This window comes from Pleurodeles waltl, chromosome 6, assembly GCF_031143425.1.
Source record: "Pleurodeles waltl isolate 20211129_DDA chromosome 6, aPleWal1.hap1.20221129, whole genome shotgun sequence".
Lineage (NCBI taxonomy): Eukaryota > Metazoa > Chordata > Amphibia > Caudata > Salamandridae > Pleurodeles > Pleurodeles waltl.
The window spans coordinates 1,013,957,727-1,013,981,801 of NC_090445.1; the positions used below are offsets into that span (position 1 = coordinate 1,013,957,727).

Genomic DNA, 24,075 nt, shown 5'->3' on the forward strand with positions numbered 1-24,075 from the left:
TCCAGACTATGGTACAGATGCTTCTACTTCCATCATGAGTTTCACTGAGAATGACCTGGGGCTGCTGGGCCTCATGACATCCTGCTGGTCACACATGCCAGTTAGCTCATATGGGCTCTTCAGCAGGACCTGAAATTCCAGTGGGCACAGCATCAAGGAATCTCTGCGACATGGTCCAGATCTCAAAGGGAACTGCCAAGATCTGCAGTGGTGGCAAAGGAACCAAGATTGGATCAAAGGCAGATCTCTGTCCCTTCCCCAGCCAGATCAGACCGTAGTTACAGATGCGTCACCCCTGGGTTGGGGCGACCACATGGAAGAGGGGGAACTCAGAAGTGCCTGGTCGCCAGCCGAGTCCGGGCTCAACAACCTTCTGGAGCTCAAGGCGACCAGGCTTGCATTGAAGGCATTCCTTCCCTCTCTCAAAGGGAAAGTGGTGCAGGTGTTCACAGACAACAACACTGGCTTGTGGTACTGCAACAAGCAGGTTGGATGGGGTCGTGGACCCTTTGTCAAGAGGCCCTGAGTCTCTGGACATGGCTGGAACTTCAGGGCATATCCCTGATGGTTCAAAATCTGGCGGGTTCTCTGAACGCCAGAGGAGACAAACTCTGCCGTCACTCCGTGGTCGATCACAAATGGCTGCTCCATCTAGGGGTGGCACAAGGTCTCGTTCAGTAGTGGGGAGAGCCTTGGTTAGATCTATTCGCCTCCGCAGAGAGCACTCAATATCAGCTGTTTTAAACGTTGGAGTTTCTAAAGCGGGACTTGCTAGGCGACACTTTTTATCTCAAGTGGAACTCAGGCCTCGTGGACGCCTTTCCACCAGTACCAATTCTGCCCAGAGTTCTCAAGAAGATCAAGAACTACCGGGCCCAAGTAATTCTTGTGGCACTGGACTGGGCACGGAGAGTATGGTATCCCGAGCTTCTGAGTATGGCCTTCAATCCTCCACTCAGACTGTCTCTTCAGGAGGATCTTCTGTCGCAGCAGCAGGGAAGGGTTCTCCACTCTAACCTCCTCAGTCTCTGCCTTCTTGCGTGGAGTTGATCGGCAGCAATTGACAGCTTTTGACCTTCCGCCCTAAGTCTGTTATGGTATCTTGGTAGCCAGGCGTCCATCCACCAAAATGGTATACGTCTGTTCTTGGCATAAATATGTGGCATGGTGTACCAACAAAACTGTTGATCCCCTTTCTGCATCTCTGACTGAAATTATTTTGTTTATTTTGACTCTTGCACAGCAGGGCTGTGCCTTGGGTACCCTTAAGAGTTATCTGTCTGCAATCTCTGCTTTCCTCAGACTTCCTGATCAACCCTCCTTGTTTAAATCTCCCAAGGTCTTACCCATATCTTCCCACTCTACCCAGTTCATAATGTCCCAGTGGGATTTGAACCTGGACCTTACTTTCCTCATGCGTGCTCTCATCATAATTCTCCTCTTTGGCGCCTCACCCTAAAAATGACCTTACTTGTGGCCATCACTTCAGCACAGAGAGTGAGTGAGCTACAAGCTCTTTGTTTGAAGCCACCCTTCACCTCTGTCCATCCTGACAAAGTGGTGCTTTGTACAAGGGCCTCTTTCCTCCCTAAAGTCGTCACGCCTTCACATAGGCCAATCTATCACCGTTCCTACTTTTTATGCACCCCCGCATTCTTCTCGTGAGGAGGACAGACTTTACCATCTGAATCCAAAACGAGCGTTGGTGTTCTACCTCAGTCGTACCAAAGACTTCCAGGTGGACAATCAACTCTTTGTGGGTTATGTGGGTGCGAAGAAAGGATGAGCGGCGCAGAAGAGAACCATCTCAAGAATCTTTGTATCAAAATGTGCTATGCTTTGGCTAAAAAAGCAACCCCCTGAGGGTTTGCGTACTCCCTCAATCGGAGCAACCGCTGCAGGCACTGCATTAGCACACAGCAGAGTCCCAGTCCCGAAAATCTGCCAGGCAGCAACATGGGCGTGTCAGCACACGTTCACCAAACACTACTGCCTGGACAGTTAGGTCCGCATGGCCGGCTATTTTGACTGTTTGGTCCTGAAGGACTTCCTAGTATGATCTTAGTTCGTAGACCCACTTCTGGGGATGATATTGCTTGGGTTTCTATTAGAAGGTAAGGAATCTGCAACTAGAAGTCTCTATCAGATGAACAAGTTTCTTACATTTGGTAACAAATTATCTGGTACACATTCTAGTTGCAGATTCATTACGGACCAATTCTCCACGCTCTGCGAACTGATTTCTATGGACAGGGTCTCCCTGTCACGGCCCTAGTTCTGGCGCACCGGTCTCCGAGTTCTTCGTGGCTCTGCGCTTCTGGCATGGAAAGTTTTGAAAAGAAACTGATGTCAGAACTCCAGGGTGGCGCCAACGAACGATACCAACGAAGGAAGTGAAAGGGTACTTCTCCAAGAAAAAAAACTCCAGATCCAGTCTGGGCCTGGGGGAAATTTTAAGGTAAAGAATCTGCAACTAGAATATGTCTCTGCCAGGTAATTTGTTACTGAAATTAAGTAATTTGTTCATTAGGCAGATTATTTTGCGATCCCACTGCAAAGGTATAATTTGTGATGCGACTTACTAGTATGTAGATCACATTGTAAATTGCATTTGCAGTTCATTCGATTTGCAAATTGAACATCCCTGGCTTGGAAATGGGAATAGTATTTCAGGGCCTATGCTCCTAGGACTTGAGTGCTTCAAGATGCTAATTAAATAGAACTTTGCTCTGTTAAACATAGGGTTTTAAGCATGCAAACAGGTTTACTTTGACGTGCTGTCTGTAACTTCATCTCAACAGTTAGGGTTTGTAGAAGCTGCCCTCATGTTGTGCACTGGGGTCACAGTTTAACAAATCCTGAATGGACGGAGTGAATTATGCCATCAAAATCCAAACAGAAAAATCGGGGGTGCAAGTAAAAAGGTCCGTGTACCACAACTATACCAATAGATGCCACCAACCAGTTCTAATGTCTTGACATTGCTATAGTGACGTTAGTCACCCACCCTAAAAAGAAGTCACACTGTTGGTGAAACGCATCCATAGCAATTCCAGTACTCTGCTGTTGAACAACTAACTGGTGCAAATGATGTTAATGCCCTTTCAGGGAGTTCAGGATATGAGTAAACTGTTTAGGATACAAACCACGTGTGTGGGAGAACCATGAAATCAGGAGCAGGTGCAATGATCTTAGGTACTTTCGACCCTGTAGTGCTTACGTCACAGAGTGATATATCCTGGACACTATAGAGGAAATACAGTATTTCAGGTCACACAAATAAATACATCAAATGTAATAATGTGTAGAGTAGTTTTGTGTAATTGCCACAAATATAAAATGTTACAAGCTAATATGATTCTTGTTTAGCTTAAGTGCAGGCTGTGAGAATTTATGAGTATTTTGGGGGGCACTATTTAAATCATTAGATTTTGATTAGACCAGCATAAACAATACAACAATTGTTCAGTCGTCCATTTAACCGTGTAACACCTACAATAAATATATTTTGGTGTATTTGCAGTTTAATAAACCATCGACCATGTCAATATCAGGAGCATATGCTGCAAAAGGGGAAAGGGGCAGGAGTAACAAAACCAAGTAACAAGTGCATAAGGAGACTGTGTGGTCCCCTGCATTGTTTAAAAATTGAACTTTCCTGTGGTAAATCTTATACCAAAACGGAAATGGAGTGCTGTGTTGGGGACGTATAGTGTTAATTGAGGATAACTAACAGAGGTTGTGTTCTTGCATCTAGACTGTCTCTCAGTCACAATCCTCTTTCCATCCTGTGACCCACAGCCAACTTGTAAAAACCTCATTGTGATCTAAAGTTAGTCCTAAGATTCTCATCTTCTTTCTTCATTCTAGGTCTGCGTCAGGTGGAGATCACAAAAGCCTATTTTGCAAAACAGACAGATGAAATTTCCCTCCAGCAATCCGATGTCGTCCTTGTTTTACAAGAAGAAGACGGTAGGTTGCCTACTGAAAGTGTTTTGTAAATGGAAGTTGAGGTTGAGGGTAATTAGGCTTATACCTGAAGGTATACGTAACCCAGTTTACCACTAAATGCACCATAATTTTGACAGGTGGTAAACATATCTTGAGTAGGTTTAAATTTGCTTTGGTGGTACACAGATAGGAGTCACACTACCTGATTCATGTGTTATACATACTGTTGGCACATGATATAACCAGTACAATTTCCAGATCTACTCTGGTTTGCATCAGTACCAACCCTCTTCACTTATCTCCAAAATGAAACACACAAGAGGCCTGTGAATGAACAGGAAACTGAATGGAGAAAACAAAACTTCTGTTGAGTGCTTGCTGTGGCGAAATTAGGCATTAGCCTTTAGTAATACTACGATCCTCTCTAAGATGTCTTGCAAGACCAGAAAGGGACCTCCACCATAATCTCTTTTTTAATGCCCTCCCGACTTTGTATTTTTGGATGGCAAAGGAACACTGGGAACAGGAAAGCCCGCATGCAAGAGGTATTACAGTTTTGGTGTTACTTGGACATCTTCTAAAAAAAAAAACATGTGCCCATAGAAATAGGTAGCAGAACCCCTACTATCTCCTCGCAACTACAATTTCTATCAGTTTGTTAAATTGCAATCCGTTTCCTACAAGAAAGTGGTATTTATTCTAAAACTGTGGGAGAAAAAAACAGTATTTAAAAAAACACGAATTGTCAAAACATGGCTGATCCACGGAGAAATCAGAACTTGGAAACTGGCATTTTGTTCAGTTAGTTGCTGTCTTTGATTAATTGGCAAGATGAACATCTGTCTTTGTACTGCGCCCTGGGTGGGCGCTGCATTGCAATAAAAAAAATATAAAATCTTTTGTTGAAGCTTTTGGTTGAACAGCAGCCCGGCCTGTCTCTGGAAGTAATTGGGCAGGGGCAGCTGCTGAGCCGCATCGGTTAGCAATATCTACAAATATCCCGTGCTTGAAATCGAAAATACTTTCACTGGAAGGTCCTCTGAGGGGATTAGAACAAACTTGCCTTACAGGAATAAGAAGCTCCGAAATACATTTGGGACAATTAACTCCGCAGAAAGAACACACACATATATTTGTACCAAGTACAGTTGCAAAATGAGTGAATCTTTTGCTGATAGTATCGGGGGAATAATTTTCATCATATATTTATTCATAAAGGTACAAGGATCTGGGGAAATACATTCCTAATCCATTCAGTTTACAGCACGGTCTTTTTGCAGTCACAGCATTCTTGGTACACCATATTTTGTAGCCTGTGTATTTCGAGTTGCAGTGCCTCATGGCTCATTAGGAGTTGCACACCCCACCAGCATTCTCTCCTCACACCCCTTCAGCATTCTCTCCTCACACCCCACCAGCATTCTCTCCTCACACCCCTTCAGCATTCTCTCCTCACACCCCTCCAGCATTCTCTCCTCACACCCCTTCAGCATTCTCTCCTCACACCCCTTCAGCATTCTCTCCTCACACCCCACCAGCATTCTCTCCTCACACCCCACCAGCATTCTCTCCTCACACCCCACCAGCATTCTCTCCTCACACCCCACCAGCATTCTCTCCTCACACCCCACCAGCATTCTCTCCTCACACCCCTTCAGCATTCTCTCCTCACGCCCCACCAGCATTCTCTCCTCACACCCCTTCAGCATTCTCTCCTCACACCCCACCAGCATTCTCTCCTCACACCCCTTCAGCATTCTCTCCTCACACCCCTTCAGCATTCTCTCCTCACACCCCACCAGCATTCTCTCCTCACACCCCTTCAGCATTCTCTCCTCACACCCCACCAGCATTCTCTCCTCACACCCCTTCAGCATTCTCTCCTCACACCCCTTCAGCATTCTCTCCTCACACCCCTTCAGCATTCTCTCCTCACACCCCTTCAGCATTCTCTCCTCACACCCCACCAGCATTCTCTCCTCACACCCCACCAGCATTCTCTCCTCACACCCCTTCAGCATTCTCTCCTCACACCCCACCAGCATTCTCTCCTCACACACCTTCAGCATTCTCTCCTCACACCCCTTCAGCATTCTCTCCTCACACCCCTTCAGCATTCTCTCCCCACACCCCTTCAGCATTCTCTCCTCACACCCCACCAGCATTCTCTCCTCACACCCCACCAGCATTCTCTCCTCACACCCCACCAGCATTCTCTCCTCACACCCCACCAGCATTCTCTCCTCACACCCCACCAGCATTCTCTCCTCACACCCCACCAGCATTCTCTCCTCACACCCCACCAGCATTCTCTCCTCACACCCCACCAGCATTCTCTCCTCACACCCCACCAGCATTCTCTCCTCACACCCCACCAGCATTCTCTCCTCACACCCCACCAGCATTCTCTCCTCACACCCCACCAGCATTCTCTCCTCACACCCCACCAGCATTCTCTCCTCACACCCCTTCAGCATTCTCTCCTCACACCCCTTCAGCATTCTCTCCTCACACCCCTTCAGCATTCTCTCCTCACACCCCTTCAGCATTCTCTCCTCACACCCCACCAGCATTCTCTCCTCACACCCCTTCATCATTCTCTCCTCACACCCCTTCAGCATTCTCTCCTCACACCCCTTCAGCATTCTCTCCTCACACCCCTTCAGCATTCTCTCCTCACACCCCTTCAGCATTCTCTCCTCACACCCCACCAGCATTCTCTCCTCACACCCCACCAGCATTCTCTCCTCACACCCCACCAGCATTCTCTCCTCACACCCCACCAGCATTCTCTCCTCACACCCCACCAGCATTCTCTCCTCACACCCCTTCAGCATTCTCTCCTCACACCCCTTCAGCATTCTCTCCTCACACCCCTTCAGCATTCTCTCCTCACACCCCTTCAGCATTCTCTCCTCACACCCCTTCAGCATTCTCTCCTCACACCCCACCAGCATTCTCTCCTCACACCCCACCAGCATTCTCTCCTCACACCCCTTCGTCACAGTTCCTACTGTATCAGATGCAGACTCACCCAGGAGTCAATGGTGCATAACTCCATCGTTAAATGAAATTATCATCCTGTCCTTTAGCCCACCACTATGTTTGGCTCCTCGCTTTGCTGTCTCTATAAAATAATCTGTATTGATCCTCATCCTGAAATGTATCCAGCCCCACGTGCTGTTGGATCAATACAAGAAAGGAGCCAAGTCATGGCTGGATCTGTGATGAGAACCAGTTGGACTCTGAGTAATGATAATTAAGGTTAGGTAATAGAGGTAGTAAGATGCTTACTGTCTGTGCATTTCTACAAAAGGTTGCACGCTTGTTAATGACTCATTGTTACAGTATTTAACTATTCACAGGTTCCCACAGTAAAAAAGCTCAATGATTACGATTGTGGTGTTTTACTGTTGGCTTGAAATTCACCATCTAGTCTTTCTCGGGTGTTAGAGACTTAACCAGCCTGATTCTTTACTTTACCACTCCGAGTGCCAGGATGGACAACTCCAAAGAGTATTTTGACGACATTCACCCCCTCCCCTTCCCTGCAGGGCTGGAGACGCAAGGCTGTGTAATATGGCTGGACTAACCTCACTGTTCCCAGCACAATGTGAGGCCTCCACCTAGGGCTGTGGTAGCCTGGGTTATGGATGGGCGGTTCCAAATGGCACTCTCAAAAGACCCTCCCACACAGGTTTTCTGTAGCAGATGCTTTCCCAAAGTTCTCTACAATCCGTACTTCCTAAGACCCACCTGTAGGCACATTGCAGAAAATATTCCACCTACTCAAATAGCGGATAGTGCGGTTTGCCCCGCAGAGGATGTGTTTCCCTACTATAGATGAAGGCGACTAGGCCCCTATGTGTAATACTGATTGTGTTTATTTGTTGCATGGAGCAAGTTTTCAAAGGTGTGCATTTTATCACTAGTATGGCAATCTAGGCCCATGCCCATGAGTAGATTGTTTGCATGTGTGCAAGCTATCACTGAAACATTCACAAAAGCAATTAGCTAAAACCGGCATTCACTGTCTCACACTTCCTGTTTGCTGCACATCTGTGTTCATGCACTATCTGTAAATGTAGGCATGTGTGAAGTCCTCACATGGATTGTGTTTTCATGATGTGGAGGCCCCGATGTTGTTTTTCACCCTAGTGCACATACTTGGAGCTATGTGCTCTGTTTACAAACTAAAGCCAGGGGCCCATATTCTACAACACGCTTACTTATTACACTCACTCATTCTTGCATCTTGCCAGTCACAGCACTCACCACTACCTTTTGAACTTTCGAAATTTTTGCATGCATTGGCCCTTTTGGTCTCTGGTGTACAAGGGAATAATGTCAGATATTACCTTCTTGGCTTTAGGAAGTCTATTCTAAATGTGTAACGCCCCCTAAACACGCTCAAGTGCCGTAGATGACAATGATGACCAGACCACCCTTTGATCTCCTTATTCAACAATGCAGACATCCAACAATGGTAAAACTGCACAAAGCAAATCATTCTTTTGAGGCCTAGTTTGAGGAAGGAATGTACTGACCGGTCCAGCGCATTTGCCAAAATCACCATTGGTGGTGATGAGGATCTTACATTCATGTCTGGAACCTGACCCTCCTCCATTTTAGAAAGCTTTTCAGTAGCTTAATGTGTGTGTGTTGAACACTAACTGAAGCATCACATAACTGTTCTGGTGCACACTACACTCAAGGCACCACTGTAAGTATTTTAAGTATTTTATGGTACCACAAACCTCACTTGAAGCAGAGACTGTGGCATTTGTGTTTGTCAGCAGCTTGGTAATCTAAAAAGACATTATTAAAATTTCATATGACACCATGTTTAAAAAGGCAATAGGACTAGTCCTCTAAGATGTAGTTACTCTGGCAAGTTCGGAAATTTTGCCTTTTCACTTATTGAGATTCCAGAAAGTCATGGGAAAGCACATTGAAACAATCACAAGTAGCAATGTGACTTTGGCTTCTGGGCTTTTCCTGGTTTCAAAGATTCCGTCATTTTTCCACTTTGCATCAGTATTGAATGATGAATTGCCAGTCATTGATAAGTATGTGAACTGCAGAATATAACTTGTGTGCCCTCCATATAGAGTGGGTTAATGTAAGCTCAGTTGTCCAATGCACTAGAGGTTTGATTCCTCCTTCATCCACCTGCTGTGTACGCTGCTCTATTGAGACTGATAACAGTGTGACTGGGGCCAACACCACTATCCTTCTTTATTCTGTACCTTATTTGTTGGTTCACCAGTGCGCTATCTTCCATTGATCCCTCTTTAGATGTTCTCCCCTCTCTTCTGACTGCCTTTGAAGCTCTTTGAGCTGTCCTTGAAATGACTAGTCTCATATTCATCAGTTTGGTCGTCCATTTGGATTCCTTACCAGTAGTTTGCAATGCCACATTTACTAGCAATGGGATGTTTGGTTCCAGCCATAATGATCAGTTGATCTGTGCTCTTAAGATTTTCTGGTGCACACATTTCTGAACATCATATTTCTTAGTAGCTAGTCATGTTTTGTGCCTCTCTGCAGTTCATTCTCACTTGAAGCCTTCTCAACCTGGAAGTTTGTCTGCCCTCTTTCTCACCTTACTCTCAGTCCATTGGATAAATCCACTTTCAGGAAACAGTAACTAACTAGGGTTTCCAATCCTGATCTTGGTGTTTTTTAGGAAAGCTTTCAGATCTCAAGCTGTTAGTTGCATAAGAGTCTATTTGAGACCCAAAGCTCCACAGTAATGATAATATTTATTTCGCAACTCAACCCGTTTAGACCAGAAGATGGTATTTGTGGTCTAGTAAATCTTGAACTTTGTAACAGCTTGGTCAGTCTGTTGACAAGTAAAACTTATGTCATCTCTAAAGTGGGTATTCCAGATCTAAGACATTTCAGGAAAACATCCTTAATCTCTGTGCAAGTTACAGGATTGGAGTCAAGGCTATCAGATGAAATTCCAAAAAGGTTGAGGCTTCTGGATGAAGGCTTATGTATGAACATGTCATTTGTTGTCTCTTCTTATGGCATGTTTATTTAAGCCTGGAATCAGATGTAAATTGTTGAAGTTCGTTTTCTCTTGTTTACATTCACTGGCTGGATTCCTTTCATATAGCGCTCCTGTGATGGGAAAGTGGCCCGCACCAGAATTTCTAGCGATGCTTTAACCCTGTTCGATATATATATTGGTCCTTCATTGGGGAAAATAATAAAAACATGTTTTTAAAAAGTTAAGAGGGGGGTTGTAATTCCATGTGATGGGAATCAAGTGAATAGGCCAGCTGATGAAGCAATGAGAGACCAGGTAATAAGTGAGCTTGGCACCAAGGAGACAATAGGTACTATTTTGGCAGACAGGGCAAAAGGAGTAGAAATCACATTTGCAAAGGAAATTGTGTTAGTACTGCTTCTGTTTGGAACAAAAAACATCAGCCTAGCTTTTTATTTGTCTGAGGGCTTTGTGATGAAGAAGGTAATACGTGGATGTTTGAGGTAGGACATATTCAGCTACAAAATTCTACCTGTTTAGTTTGCAGCCTACCAGACAGCTGTCTGATTTGCTAAAGACATCTTATGGAATTTCACAAAGTTGACCAGGGAATGCATTCTGCCCGCCGCATGCCATTGGCTTTGAGGTTTGTAACACATTTTCTTCCTTCCTATTTGCTGGCTGTATTTGTTTTAGGCTGTCCTGCCTTTTTAGGAACAAAGTACAAAACAGCATTTCAGTCTCAGCGACAGCTTAACATATGATGATCTTGGGCAGTTTACACTGTTACACTCAAGCACAGTATAAGATCTTTTTACAGAAAAGAGACAGCCACATTGTAACACAATTTAACAATGCTTGGTTTTCACTTTGATTTGTAAAGCATATGCTTTATATATAACGTCTGTGGCAACTTGTTTTGGAGAGTTGTAGAGTTGGAAAAGTTTAGAGGCACTTTTTCATGAAAGCATTTGTTTGTTTACCTACAAAATAATTATGCATACCGTCCGCAACTGTGCATTTTTCAGAACACATACATTAGTAGATATTTCTTATTTATTTATTTGCAATTTTATATAGCGCGGACATGGCCCGAAAGCATCCTAGCGCTTTACAACACATAGACTAATGAGTTACACTGGGTTACATTAATAATAATTGAACTCGGACATTTACTTCAGTGTAATTATATAGGAATTATCACAGGACATAGATACAACAATAGGGCGGAGGGCATGAACAGTTGAACGAAGCAGATCAGGACGCTTTCGAGAAAGTAAATATGTCTGGTTAAGGGTGAATGAACTAAAATGCCTATTATATAGGAAGAGCGTGAGGTGCTTCTTGCTGGTAAGGTGGTTAGATGAAGTGGGGGAGCAGAGAGTTTCAGATTCTAGTGCTGCTGCCAGAAAAGGACTGATTCATGTATCGTTCTCATCTGAAGGTGGGGGTTTCAGGAGCAGGGATTGGGCATTTCCTGAGCCCCTATTTGCTCTGTAGATTTTCAGTTTCTCGAGATAGGAGAATGAAGAGGAGTGCAGCTCTCTGTGGGTGATGCAAGCAATTTTGAATTTGGCCTGCGTTTCAGTGGAGAGTCACGGGAGGTTTAGCAAGACAGGGGAAATGTGGTCAAGTTTCTTGAAACCTACGACGTAGCGTGTTGCAGCACGTAGTGTTGCGCTGGGGCCTAGGTTAACTTTGGGAATGCCTGAGAGAAGTTCAATCCGATAGTCTAGAGAGAACGAGAGACTGAACCTCTGTTTTGAGGTCTTGTACCAGAATCATTTGTCTGATGCCCCAAAGCTGCCAAAGTTGGTATTGTGCGTAGTTGGCCATGGATGCTATCTGGCTTTGGAGATTAAGATGATTGTCCAGGGTGATTCAGAGTGATCTAGCACTCTTGACAATGGCAGGGCAGCCTACGAAGGCGGGAAGGTTGGTCATCCATTCTTGTAGAAGTGTTTTTGCTTTCTGAGGTGAGATCAAAAGAAATTCTGTTTTAGTTGGATTGAGTTTTAAATGGTGGTTAGAGTTGAAAGCAGGGCTATGTCCTCTGGGGATGAGATTTTCCAGTATACTTGGGTATTGACGTAGAGGTGGAAGAGAATCCCAGAGTTTCTGTGAATCACTCACAGTGGTTCTAGGTAGAGGTTGAAGAGGGTTTGGGAGAGAATCGAGCGTTGGGGGACACCTTGGTGAATGCTGACTGGTCTAGAGAATGAGTTGCCCATTTTCACAATTTGGGAACGGTTGGATAGGTAAGAGGAAAACCAGTTGAGGACCGTTTCTCCATATCCCATGCGTAGTTCAAGAATACGAAGGAGGTCGTGATGGCTGACGGTGTCGAATGCAGCAGATAAATCCGGGAGGACCAGGAGGCACTTGGTGCCGGAGTCAAGGAGTCTAAGGGAATCATCAACTATTTGGAGGATCAAATTTTCTGTACAGTGATCCTGGCAGAAACCTGATTGGAGAGTGTCTCAGAGGCTGCCTGCTTGGATGTGTGATAGATGGATATAAAGAATTTCATCATGTTGCCTTGCAGACACTAGGGCCATGAGTTAGATGGTGTAGCAGATGCAGTGGCACAGAGGCCAAAAGCACTAGGAAACCCACCAAACACTGATTATTTCTATATGCTACCACTAGGCAAACTGTCACAAGCGCAGTTACCTTGCAGGCACTAGGAGCTACGATTTGAATGGAGCAGTAGGTGTAGTGGCACAGAGGCCAAACGCTCTAGGAAAACCCACTGAACACTGGTTAATGTTATATTTTACTGTTAAACAAGCAGTCAGGAGTGTTTTTTGATTATTTTGTAACCATTGCACCCAAAGTAACACATAGCTTAAAGCATCACTGTAATAAAAGCTGTAAACTATTGGACTCTTCTGTCTACCTACAACTTATGTTACATTCAGCAAATTTATGTGGCACATTTTGACAGTTTTCGTATGGTCCTAAAATGCTTCTGAATCTGGACACAGTAACACCTTAGCAAGGGCATTCTCTATTCTATAACAGTAGCACTTCATCCGTTGTAAACATTATACATATACTTCCAACTTACCAAATGGGTTCCATATCAAGCATTGGCAAAGCCAATTGGTCTTGCCTATGTGACATCTGTTGGCTTTGTCAATGTTTTTTTAGCCATACTGTACAGCAGCATTAGCTTCGGTGCAGCATATCTGAAAATTAAAAACAAATGGTATATCACAGAAAATGCTGGCTGTGTCATACAGCTTTTTATTTTTTTACATTACTTTTAGCCATTTGCAACATAGCTAAACAATATTAAGAAAATCAGTAAATCTCACGTAGGCAAGCCCTGTTTGCTTTGCCAATGCTCCTTACTACAGTTACCAGTGATTATGTTGGTACGTATGAATACCTAGTTAACCTAGTACTAGCGAGTTGAAACCTTTGCTCTCACAGTAATAACAAACTAATGAAACAATGCTATCACAAAATGTGCTTCACACCACATTATATGCCTTTTCTTGCAGCTTAATTTAGTCAAACCTGTTGCATAATTTGGACCTCCCCGTGCCGTAATCCCAGTGGCCCTGATCAAAATGCATTGGGTCAAAGGAGAAATTAGATCAATTTTGTTAGTAGTGAACACAGTTGCGGTTCGTAGTCTATCTATATAAGCATCTAGAAGCAAAGTAATTGTCAAACACTAGTCTAGGCAAATACCCAGTAATAAAACATATACTAATAAGGGCCCTTAAGATATATGGGACTTTGTTGAGAGAAGGGTGCAAAAAGAAATGCTAATTTTGAAATGATCAGTTCTTCTGTGCTTTATCGTTAATATCCAGTGATAGTCCCAAGACCCACCTGAAGTTCAATGTATATTTCTGTGTTTTTTTTATTGCAGGTTGGTACCAAGGTGAAAGGATAAGAGACAGTGAGATGGGGTGGTTCCCTCAAGCATGTGCAAAAGAAATCACCAACATTAATGTTGTTCAGCGCAATGTCCAACGCATGGAGAGGCTGCGGATAGAAACCGATGTATAGATGATATGTATGTGGATTGTCCATTAGAAATGAAATGGAAAAGACATGAAAGCCAGATCTTTTGGTGACGACCTGGCTCATTGATGTAGCTATACAACTGTACTCTGCCGAGCCTATTTGGTTACATGCGTTGCCATATTCCATGCTACTGACTGAAGGGAGAATTAACCATCTATTATTTCCCTTTGACTTCTTTGTTCGGCACAAACGAGATTTGAGGTCAAGGAAGAGGTCCCAGTTTTTGCCTTAGATTGCCTTGGGAATATGAAAGACGACGGATATCATATCAAAGTGCCATTTAAGGAAATTCAGGAGTGTTTGCCAGTAATGTGGACAATGCTTGTGGTCATTTGGAGCATTAGCAGCGTGTCTGTATTTTGGTGTGATGCTGCAGAGCTAGATCACGTCAGTATCTGACTTCTTACCTTTTGGAACTGTTGTAAACATTGGGATGAATCGGCTGCTTCCCTTGATCATTGTCACACTCCACATGATGGCAACGGTCCTTCGCCAAGCAAGAGCTGTGATGAAGATAGCCTAACTATATTGGCATGCAGCACGCACTTTGAGAGGACCAAGTGAAGAATCACAGAAGACAAGCGGCACATTCCTCAGGATTGTACAGAAAATGGATTTAAGGGAGATATTTTAATTGTATTTCCACAAAAGGCATTGCTGACAAGCTCAAGTGAAAGTGTGCATTTGCCAATATATAAATCTTTCTTAGACTACAATAGCGTTCTAATGAAAATCTTCAATTTTCTTCCCCAAAGAATGTTTGGCACTGGTTTGAGGAAATCTAAAGCAGCGTTAGTTTATCTAAAGGACCTAGAATTGGCCATGGATAATATCAGATTGTAGGGCTTTCCAACACGCCTTTAAATTAGTAAGGGTTATCAGTTAGGGTTATGTGGTTGCGTACAGCCAAGATCACTGCTTTGGAAGTAGTGCTGGGTTCAGTGGATGGTTATGCTGCTGCTTGACACCTGCTATGACTATCAGTGCCAAAAGCCCCTGCCAATCAGGTTAAGAGACATTCTGCTCCCTGGTAGCTTCTGGGTGTGATGTTGTGTGATTCACCCATCTGCAAAAATATATCAGTCCGTGTCGCCAATGAATGCATACAAGAATGAGTCCAAAAGTTAGATTCATTTAAATTAATTATACTCATTTAATACATTTAAATGGGTCCTTACTTATTGAAGACATTGCTAACCCACTAAACGTATATTGCCTTGTATCAATTTAGTGAATGGTTGCACCTTTAGCGTATCGTCTGAATTGATGATATATATATAGTCTTGAAAACCGAGCCGCCACTTTGGTAATCTAAGGATTCAGGAGCACTGTATGGTGATCTTTACTAAAGTATTTTAGCCTTGCTAACTTTGCCAAAGTGTTGCTTTTTCTATGAAGTTACTTTCATCGAATAAATGATTGGATGCATACTTCACAGAGCACATCTGGAGGTTAAGATTATTTCAACTCTTTGGGCATCCCCTATTTAGATTTCTATGATGAAATGTTATGTTACGATTAATTGCTGATAATATTTTCACTAACATTTTGTTGGTATGAATATAAAATGCCCCTTAAGACTAGAAAATACTAGCCATTGGTACTTTAATGTGCATGATTATGAATTCAAACACCACCATTGTCATTACACAGAACCTAATGATTTTGAGACACAACATAAAAGAAGAGTAGAGTTCTCCATGCTTTTCGAAAAAGTGAATTGTGCTTCATTTTTTGTCTTAGTAGTATCAAGTCTTGATGTCTAATATTTCATGAAATTTGTTTGAGTTCCATTATAAGTCTGTGTATTTCTAGCGCTTAGTTCCTTTTCAATTTTGGACAGTCCTCCCTGTGCTAAAGGATTTGCGTAATAAGTGAGGACATATTTTCATTCCCAGTGCCATTTTCATGTTGCACAGTTTTACTGAATATGACACTATATATGTGCTTCCAATCTGTAAGAAAAGGATGGCCATGCATTCCATTTGATCGATGCAAAAGGATGTAGATGAGTTTTTATAAACAATGAATTCAGTAAGGTGTGACGTAATTAGATAATCGCAATCTGTGATTTTCAATTATTTGCAATGACTAAACAGCCAAACATACTCCATATTTCAAATGTCACTTAAAAGTATTTCAATAGAGGGGTTGATTCTGTCAGCACCTAAGAAGCATGCTACCGCTTGTTGTAAATTGTACAGTTTTTTTGTAATGTTTGGTGAATTGTAAGATACATATGTATGGTGATGATTATTCTAATGTCGACCGTAATTTTGTCAATGTTGTGCTACTTCTAAAGGAAAACAGCCAAGATGTGCGAAATTTAGATCTGAGTAACACTAATTCAGTGTCTTTTAGAATTTTGTAAAATAATTTACTTGAAATTTACACAGGTTTACATTATGTAACTATGCGAATTGTTCTAGTCAAATAAATCATCAACAACTATTCAGGTAGAGCACACACTCGTCTATCCGAGCCATGATTGTAATACAGGAATGTGATGTACATAAAAGTACAAGGCGAAAGACATTTTGTCCAAAGAGTGAAATATATCATAACGTACTGTTAGCAGTTTTGTGCAAGCATGTACAGTTCGCAAAATATAATACTTCAACGATGTGTCCACACATGATGTACTCATTTTTTTTGTAAAGCTATCCTTCACATTATAATTGACCAAGTCTAGTATGAAAAGGAATCAGTGACGTTCATACATAGCGCATACACCACTACCTGAATCTCCTCTTGGAACAAACAGGCTGAACAAATCAGTCCAGTTTTTCCTGACTCTAAAGCTGAGCTTTCGATTCTTTGAAGGACGCTCACTTTTGAACCCTACAAAAAGTACAGTGCAGAAAACCTAAGTAATTCAGCCATGCATCACCCTATTATGAACTCTGAAGAACTATGGTCTTTTAATTTCAAAGCCTGCAGTACAGCTTTGAGACTTCATCAACTGCTACCTTCACAGCCACCTCAGATACTTAAAATAGCACTAGAACAAATGAAGTCCAAGCCATATGCACACTTTCAATGTAACTATCATCTGAGGAGACTTTGGATCAAACCCAAGGTGTACAGGTGCAGAGAAGATCTTTTTAATTCTCAAAGGATAGATATTGAGACAATATAGTCTGCATTAGGGTATGTGTCAAGGGCTCGGTCCTCTGAGGCCACCCAGCATTCACTTCAGAAAATAAGTTGAAGTCACTGGAATTGGTCAAAGAACAAAACCAAAACTGCATTATCTTTCGAGTTGGCCACTGCTCCATGGCAATCATTATTAAAGGTTACTACTACTTGGTCTATGTATATACAACATAGAAGGTCCTGACCTTCAACGCAAAGCACAGGATACGAGTGGGACCAGTAGTTTATTCTTTTCTAAGGAGTAGGTGCCTTTGACCAAGCTTCAAGGCCAAAGTGTTTGTGTAAGTTATGATCTCTCCCAGATCACACCATGACCTGCTTGAAGTTATTTATAGTTTCAGTCAAAACACAAATTTTTCCTTCATTGAAATGGGTAGTGGAAGCTAGAATAGTGCGTGTGGCCAATAATCAAAGAGAAGGAAGAACAATCTACAGTTGCAGTGCATTGGGTATATGCAGGAACGAGAAGATAGTTACTTCTGATTATCATTAACCCTGTGGAGCACCCTACTCTTGTATGGCCCTCAAACATCCAGGGAACGACCTGCAACCTGACAACCAACCTCACATACTCAAGTGCTGACATGCAACATATACTGGAAAAGCGAGAGAAAGGAGAGATGAACTAGGCATATGGACGGACGGTAGTAGTCCATGAAACAAAAATAAAATAAAAGGTTCAACGTTAAGCGATTGCTAGTACCTCAACAGAGTCTAGCACCCTGTTGGTGAGCAACATGCTGTAATCACTAGAGCACATCTCAGGAGATGAGTCTCCTGTACTTGAAACAAATGGTCTGCCAGAAGGTTAAGACAGGACAGAATATCTTGTGGATCAAGCTCCAGGGACTTTTGACCCTACAACCATGTTTACTAAGTTCAGAGTTTGGTGTATTGGGCACAGACAAATTTCTCCGTGCCGTCACAGCAAGTGGGATTAGCATGGTCACCTTGCAGAAACAATTTTAGTAGACATTGTGTAACATCATTTTCCGTATTACACATAGTTCCCCAAGGCCACAGTGGGCATGTATGCCTGCTTTTTGTGCCCCGGGGCACTGTGGTATTTACAGAACGGGACGCTGACATTTGTACAACCCCTTCTGTAATACTGCCAGTGCTGGCGCACTGGTACCACCAGCACTATTTTCAGAAGGCATTCATATGAGGGAATCACTTTGCCTCTGCATCAGTGCTGAATTATGGTTGCTGGTGCAGAGGCAAACATGCCCATAGGAGCTGCACTGCCAGTGCGGCCCCTAATGGCAGTCCTTTGGACAGAGGAAAGGGGAATCCATGGACTCCCCAGTACATACCCTTGTAGGCGTGGGCAGTTGCTCACTGCATCCACCTACAAGGGGGGGTATCTACCCCTCTTTAAAGTGCAGGCGGTTGCTGCCAGCACTGTAAAATGTGGAGCGACTTAGAAGCTGCCACTCTGCATTTCACTGAATGCGCTGCCTCCAGAGCAGCATGAGTTTACAGCTCCTCTGGAGTAGTGCATTCATTGTAATAGGGCAGTGTCCCAGTTTCCACCTGGCACAACGTCTTAGGTGTACTGTGGCGCAAACAAGGATCGTACCCTATATGTAATACTGGCCCAGATTGCGATAAATGGCTTAGAACCTATTCTTAGCATGTTCCTGGATGTCTGAAGAATGCACATCAAGCTGTAAATTTAGCTTTAAGGCTTACATAAACTATTGTAGAATAACATTCTGGACCTGTGTGATAAACAATTTACAATTGTATGACTCATTGTGAACAGATGAAATAATTTCTGCAAATAGAACCTTCCAAGAAAGGTTTAAACCCTTTACAGGGCAGCTGTTTGCTGGGTGTTGTAAATCTTGTCCACATAATGGAGGTGGAGGATTACAAGTAGTTGAAACGGAAAACATTCACAACAGGGCCCCTCCATATGGGGTCAGGAGAAAGTGGGTGTGGTGAGTAGGGCATGAGAGCCAGAGTAATGAGGAACAGAACCAATGGCAGTCAGCCTCTGGCCTGCCAGTATGTCCAGTATGTCTTATTTATATCAAGTCTACTACAAGGAAGTTAAGAAGAATAAGTGCTATTGCTTGCTACATTTTCACACAGATGAGGTTTAATGCACTGCTATAGATGTATTTATGCACCCGGCATGACTTGGAGTATATAACTGGTAAGACAGCTCACTTGACTAATGTACTTACTAAAGATATCTGTGTGTTAAGTCACAGGTTCAAGTCATCAAAAATAACTTAAATGATAAATGTGTCTGCTGTAGAGCCTTGTGTGAAACTAGGAGGTTGTATTTCACATAAGGCATGTAGTAGAATTAACTGGATTGTTGGTCCCAGATGGAACCGAAGAAGAAATCTATTAGTATTTTTGCCAGTTAAGGTACAGATCCCTGTGAGGGTTGTGGTTTCACAGACCGTGAGTCAGTGAAGCGATGGCGGCGAGGGAGATGCTGCAGGAGAGCAGGATTCCAGTCGAGCAGGCTGATAGGTGTACCTGGCTGACAACTTGATACCCGAGGGGCTTGACCCGACCCTCCCCGACACAAGCCTTCAGAGGTCTTGGAGGTGTCTCAGAGGTACCTGGAAGCTGCTGTGGCTACAGGAGGCACTCTGCAGGGGAGTGTCCATCAACTAGGCTCACTATACACTGGCCCCCTGCTGCAGCTTCCCCAGTGGGCCTCACAACTAGCAACTCCCCCTGGGACCTAGCACGACCTGCGAGCAGCCTGCAAGTGAGGTGAGCAAGGGTGAGGAGAACATGACAGCCTGAGAAGAAAGGATCTTGAATGTGAGGGGAGAGCTGTGGCTAGTGCCACAGCCGTACGTTGAGCCCCGAGCACTGCGGAAGCAGCCCGATTAGGATCGGTTGCAGCTTGCAATGTCTGGTGTGCTTCTGCTCCCCACCCCCTCTGTTGGGTTTCAACCAGGTGGGTTGAAACAAAGTAAAGACAAGGAAAGACAAGTGAGGCAGCAAGGCAACTAGGGCCACAAAAACAGCTGCACTAATTAAATTGGCGCAATCAAACTCAGTGTGGATTTAACAGATCTAGCGATCAGCAAGAGCCCAACAAGCACCTTGCAAGTGCTAGACAAATGACGACTGACGGGCACATGGCAGACAATAGCAAGTGCAAGCGGTGGGGTCAGGGAGGCCAAGGGCCAGAGTTGTAGCATTAATTGGTTAGAGTTTAGTTTGTAATGAGGTCAGGAAAGAACAGCACTAGCACACAAGTCAACCAAAGGAAAAGAAAGCGTGCGACCCTCTTACCTGAGACGCCTCACATAAAAAGAAGTACAAAATGAAAAATGGCAGCAAAGAATCCTTTTAAGGGTAGTCCTCTATCATAGGATGAAGTAATAAGTGAAAACGGCGGGTAAGATGGGTGAATATCGCCTGTGGCACAGAAGTCATACGGAACTAGAGAAATCGGAGAAAGGCTACAAGAATATAAAACAAAGATTTTAGACTTTTTATGGCCTCTGAACGAGGAGGAAGATCAACACTCACCCCTCACCCCTTGCACCAGGTTTGACTCCCTAGAAGTCAGCTTTGCAGATATGAGTCAGGAGCTACATCCACCAAAACCCAGGCGACTTTTGTCTTAAACGGAAAGAATCCATTTTCAAGTCCACTCAACGTTATTCCACCTCATAGGTCCTTGGAGTCACACCATGAAGAATCAGAGGTCAACCTTTCTGGCAGTCCTGAAAAAACAGACAAAGAAGGCTGCCAATTAATTTTTAATTAATTTCCGGCTTATAGAGAGGTTATCTCTGCCCCACATGTCCAATCCATTGTTTTTGTTAGAGGATAGCAGAGAGCAAGCTGGAACCCTCAGGTGGATGAAGGTGCACCAAACACTAGTGGAGCAAACTCGCCAGGTGACCTAAGAGTGGTGGGTCCAAAGGTTACGAAAGACACCACAACAGTCCCCAGCACTCTTAGGGTTGAATATTAAATAAAATGCAAGCCACTGTGGAAACGCATAAGAGTCCAATCCAAGAAAGGCAATGATTTTACAATGTGTTCATATAAGGGGTGAATGGCAAATTGGTGCAACTACCCGCTCTTTTAGAGGAAATGGTTGGGGAAATGAGAAATGTATCAAAAATCAGCAATGAGCAACCACCCAAGATGGTGACTGGGGATACACGTAAAGCATCCAGCGGCTGAGAGGGACATATATCTGAGATGGCACAGAATTTGGTACTGGCTAACTCAGCTGATCATGAGAATACAAAAAGGTACCCAAATCAATATAAACAAGTAAGGGGGCATCAAGCCCATCAAGGATCCAAGTGACCAGGAGCCCAGGCAAGGCCCCAAGGCCATCCAGATTACCCCATCCAACATTGTAGCATCTCCCTGTATGATGAAACGGGAAAGAAAATATGCAAGGAAAGGCAGAAACTGGGTATACCCAGTGAGAACCATCACAGTACAAACCTATGAAAAGATCCATGATGGGGGAACTGACCCCACACAGACAGGTGTCAAGCAAACCGACATAGAGCATTATGATCCTGGTGACCATCACAACAATAGTATGGACCTACATTTTGCTGTGGATAAGAAGGGCCAGCCAGAGATCATAAAAGAAGTTACCAGTACCTTTGAAGCTGATACTGACAAAGAGGAGGAAAAGGCCCATATCACCCCGGCCAATAGAAGCCCCCAACAGAATTGTAGTGCTTCCGAAGACTCTAAAGTAATCAGCTTTGGGGACAACAGGGTTAAGTAGTAGCCCTTAGCAGGCCTTAGAACAGTAACAAGCTCTGGGGACGCCCAGAGCCTGCTGGGTTATGTCCCATTGCACTCTGATTTGGAACAGGCCCAAGAGAAAACGTTGTCACTGGTGACCCGCCCAGGTGTCAGGATGGCAAGGGGACAGCGTGGATTTTAATCTGAAGAAAAGATGGCAGATAATACAACACTACCCTGCGCTAAAGGGAGAAGTATCAGGAGGTTAACGGAAGAGAGCACAGGATCCTGTCCCAACATTATGTTGGTTAGTAGCCAGTGCCGAATCCAATCAGGAGAAGCTGGTGCATCACATAAAGCCACCTTGTGCCCAAGAGGACACATTGATGAAAGCGCCAGGATATGCAAAGAAAAGAGCATAGGCTCCCCAGGCTAGATTGCTGGGAACGTCAATGTCCCTGTTGAACAGTGGTTCTAAGGAAAGCTTATTTTAGATTCCTGAATTTAGATCCAGAGGAATCCACAATATATTTTAAATCTAACAAATGTGCTAAAGGTAATCAAGGGCCTTCTGGGCTTCATGGAAGTGGAGTCTCTGGATATCACCTTCACATTTTTAGGGCCTCGGGGTCAGCAGGTATCGGAACCCACACTGGTTACATTCAATTCACCTTTCATCCAAACCAAAATTATGACCTGCAAGGAGCTGCTGAAGAAGTGGGGGTATAAAAATAATACACTTTCAGGAGGACCATTAACCCCTCACTCTTGGTACCAGATCAACTTGTAAGGGAGAAAGGAACTTACACCCCAACCTTTCTGAAAAGAAAAGTGAGTCTGATGCAACAGGCACCTTCAGTTCTGAAAGGTGCAGTGGGTTGGTCATCCTATATGGGAGTTTCTGGGTTGGCGATCAAAACAATAAAGGTCCATGCAGAGGAAGGCCCAGCATTTCACTTATTGGGTTCATCGAATACAACATGTAGGCATTCAAAAGCAGCATTTATGCAAGAGCAAAAGGTGGCTTAACCACTTGTGCGAACTCTAACCTAACTGCAAATGTCACAACGCTAGATAAAAATGAGCCATAGTTATTGGCACTGCATCTGGACAAGTGGGACATGCAGCAGACAACCCCGCTGGTCCTGCTTAACATTTATTTTAACCCAAGAGAAAAAGCAGCAATAGTGGACAATATGATCAACCTGCTCCTGGAAAGGAAAGGAGACCCACAAATGGTAAACTTGGTAAACACTGGTGACTTAATTCTGAATCTCTTCCAAGATACAAATGAGGTCAGCGACGAAGTGCTATATGCCTTGCCTGCTCAAAGCTAACCCTCATGTAGAAAGCAAGACAACCTAGGGGAAAAAACTTCTGAAGACCTTTGAACTAGCCGTATTGATGTTAAATGGTTGTCTCCGGGGGACATCCCACTATCTTGGAAAAGGTCCTGTGACAAAACAATCTCCTATCTCGGTTACACCATATTGATTGCCAGTCTGTATAGCAGGGTAATCAATTCTAAAATCAATCAGAGACCCGTTAGTGATCATCAATCACAAAATATCTGGTTCATTACTAACGCAACTTGTCTGGACTGCACCCGTATAGTGGAAGAAGAAGCTTATACTAAAAATCTAAAGCGCCTCAAATGGAGTCCATTCAATCCTTGGCGAGTAAGGCAGTAGGAATTCTGAAAGCATTAGCAGTTAGCAAGAAGAATCCAATAAAGGTGTGGAAATGCCTTGAAGCGTCTGTTGGCAGAGTACCCAGCCAACAGCTTGCATAAAGGTACTAATATCACTCATAATAGGACCATTTCTTGGTTAAGTTTGATTCGCCTTATTCGATCTTGGATCAGTAGAACACTCTGGCAACTATGACACTCACCGCAGTATCACGTTTTGTTTAAGTGTCTCCGAATTGATCGCAGGAGGTTAAAAGGAGAGGTTTGGTCGCACAAGAAAGCAGATATGAAGTGCTATGGGTCAAGCTTCCCTACTCCTGAAAAACAAAATGATGAAAGGAAATTTCTGAAGCTAATCAACGAGCTTGATAAGAGCCCTAGGGTGGCAACCAACACTAGCATAAGCAAGGAAGAAAGGGTGAAGTTCCTCAAAGCGCATTATAAGGGATGTACAGTTGTTTCCTCTGCCCCAGGACTTTGTATAGGGACATTTAATATGGCACTTAATAAAAACAATCTCAACGAT

At 43.6% G+C, this 24,075-nt stretch overlaps 1 protein-coding gene across 6 annotated transcripts in view; it reads left to right on the plus strand.

The window, feature by feature from the left end:
* Positions 1–16,629, plus strand: part of ARHGEF16 (Rho guanine nucleotide exchange factor 16) — a 369,976-nt gene extending 353,347 nt beyond the window's left edge. For all 6 annotated transcript variants that reach the window (XM_069239932.1, XM_069239933.1, XM_069239936.1 and 3 more), the window contains exons 14-15: positions 3,871–3,972; positions 13,839–16,629. In XM_069239932.1, coding sequence (XP_069096033.1) covers positions 3,871–3,972; positions 13,839–13,978 — 242 coding nt within the window. In that variant the 3' untranslated portion in view covers positions 13,979–16,629. The remainder of the gene's footprint in view (positions 1–3,870; positions 3,973–13,838) is intronic.
* Positions 16,630–24,075: the final 7,446 nt, after the last annotated feature.